At 39.2% G+C, this 2,500-nt stretch overlaps 1 protein-coding gene across 2 annotated transcripts in view; it reads right to left on the bottom strand.

The window, feature by feature from the left end:
- LOC138950399 (mucin-2-like) overlaps positions 1–2,500 on the bottom strand; it is a 36,011-nt gene that overhangs the window by 15,667 nt on the left and 17,844 nt on the right. For both annotated transcript variants that reach the window (XM_070322135.1, XM_070322136.1), the window contains exons 6-7: positions 1,968–2,500; positions 339–394 (exon numbers count right to left, since the gene is read on the bottom strand). The exon at positions 1,968–2,500 is cut by the window's right edge and continues 1,704 nt beyond it. In XM_070322135.1, the coding sequence (XP_070178236.1) occupies positions 339–394; positions 1,968–2,500 (589 nt within the window). The remainder of the gene's footprint in view (positions 1–338; positions 395–1,967) is intronic.

Here is a 2,500-nt window from a genome sequence, read left to right as displayed (position 1 = left end):
TCAATAAATCTTTCATTCAATCAATGAGTCAACCAATCGATCAATCTATGAATAACTAAGAAAACAATAACAAGAGGAAAACAAAGATAACATAACATATAAATTAGCCAGAAAAATAATAACGTTAATGATTTAAAAGAAAACAGATAGTAGTTTGACTTGCACTCCAATGGAGATAACCAAATGACACTAAAAGTACAAATGCTATGAGGACGTGAAGATACCTTGTGTTTTTACGTCCACAATGACAGGAAAGATTTTGAAAAGTCTCAATAAAGACTGTAAAATTTTTATATATATATATATATATATATAAAATATAAAAACTAATCACGTACCTGAAGTTAATCTCTTCCAAAGACTTGAACACGCTGGGACCAAACGTCTTGTTGAGCTGTGGGAAAATGTTTCGTATAAAGCCAAATAAAACAAGAAATTCCTTCGAGATAGGAAAAACACCCCCGTTGGTCAAAGGGAAATAACCTTCTCAGTTGGTGGCAGTGAGAATGGGTGCAGTGAGAATGGTTATTTCCCTTTGAGCAACGGGGGTGTTTCTCTCTAAGTCCTTGTAGAATCTTAATCCCTAACCGTGTGTTTGACTGGTCCCAATTTTTGTAAGGACCGTCTCAGGAATGTATTGAACCTGTTCACCAAGTTTGGTGACGATCGGTCCGTTCATTCTTGAGATCTATGTGCGAACACAAACACACAAACACACAAACACATCGAGCGAAACCTATACACACCCCTATACCGGGGGTGTAATAAATATATGTTGGTTTAGGGTAACCCGACCGACCCTATTCTTTCCCGCCGACCCTGAAACTTTTTTTCCATTTCTCAGAAGAAAACAAAAGGCACATTTTGCGAACCATACCGAGACTAAGGAAAGTAGCCTAACCTCCTTTAAAATCGACTAAATTTTAAATTTTTTATTTTTTTATTTTTTTAAGCCGACCTTCCTACCCTATCTTTTTTGGTCACGTTACCCTAACCCAACATATATTTTTGTTTGGCCTAATTACCAACAACAAAACATAGACAAAAACGTGCAAATGTTTACACTAATTTAAATCAAGGGAGGCTTTTATTCATTCCTTCATTCCGTCATTCATTCCTTTTGTAATCTATTCATTTGTTTATCTATTCATGTAACCACTTATTCAACTACTTCCTCGTTATCTAAGTATTAATTTATTTATTTACTTAATTGGTTAGGCGGCGCCTTTTTCAGAAACAAAGCCGTCCAAAAACAATTAGTTTTCAAAAACTACGGTTTATAGTCGTGCCTAAAGTATATGTACTTACAGCCAGAGCAAGAGATAGCGACATGTACAGTCAAACATTGAGAGAGACACAGAGAGACAGAAAAACCGCACACAGGGCGAGACAAATTAAAGGGGAGCAACTAGCATCGTAACTGCAAGCTACTGTGAAGTCAGAGGTTATTCCCCTTCTATGGAAACCATTGCTTGCAAAGCACGAATGAAGTTGGCATGTGCATTCTGAACGCACATTTGTCGAAAGCTGTAATATTTAGCTTAAAGCACGGTATACATTCATTGGCATTAAACATATAATTATAAATGAAACGTAACAAACCTACACAAATACTGATACAAATATTTATGAATGAATGAAGTATGCAAAAGAATGTTTAACGGGAGAGAACAGTTGTCATGACGACTGGGTGAATACTCTCATTCCGTGGAAAAAGCCAGAACAGATGTGTGGTAGTGGACGTGATCGTTTAAACGAGGTGTACCGTACAGCAGATCGATTTTACAAATTACTAGCTAAGGATCCCAGAAGTCACAACCACAAAAGACATCTGACACATTCAACCCTGTCAAATAACTAGCTAAGGTCCACAAAAGTCACAAGCACAGAAGACAATTAACACATTTAACAATATCAAAACAACTAGTTAGGTTTTCCAGATGTAAAAAGCCCGAAAGACAACTCACCCATTCAACGATGTAGTTGTGCAGCTTCACATATTCAGGAGATGAAGAGTTTTTGTAGGTCGGGTCCCACTCCAACCCTTCCGTGATGCTGAAAATGAGATCCAACGACACGGGCGGTTTGATCGTTGCATTGGCGTTGGTGGTGATCGAAATCGTCAACGTCGTTGTCGCGAGCGTGGTAGCGTTGGCGGTTTCGTTGTCCGCTGTGACGTAGGGGGTTGATGACGTCACAGTGACGTTTGGACCTGCAGTGACGTTTTCGCCTGAGGCGGTAGTGTTACCCATGATTCCTGTGGTGTTATCAATCATCACTGGCGTCGTTGTCTCAAGAATTGTGGTTGCGTTATCCGAAACACCAGTGGTGTTATCCATCATTGTTGTATTATCCATCATTGCTGACGTGGTTGTCATGGGAACCATGGTAGTGTTATCCATACCTCCAGTGACGTTATCCATAGCTGTTGTGTTATCATTCATTACTGGCGTCACCATGGTAGTGTTATCCACTGCTCCTGTGACGTTATCCAGAGCTG

Source organism: Littorina saxatilis, linkage group LG16 (genome assembly GCF_037325665.1).
Source record: "Littorina saxatilis isolate snail1 linkage group LG16, US_GU_Lsax_2.0, whole genome shotgun sequence".
Lineage (NCBI taxonomy): Eukaryota > Metazoa > Mollusca > Gastropoda > Littorinimorpha > Littorinidae > Littorina > Littorina saxatilis.
This window is presented reverse-complemented; position numbering and strand designations above follow the sequence as displayed.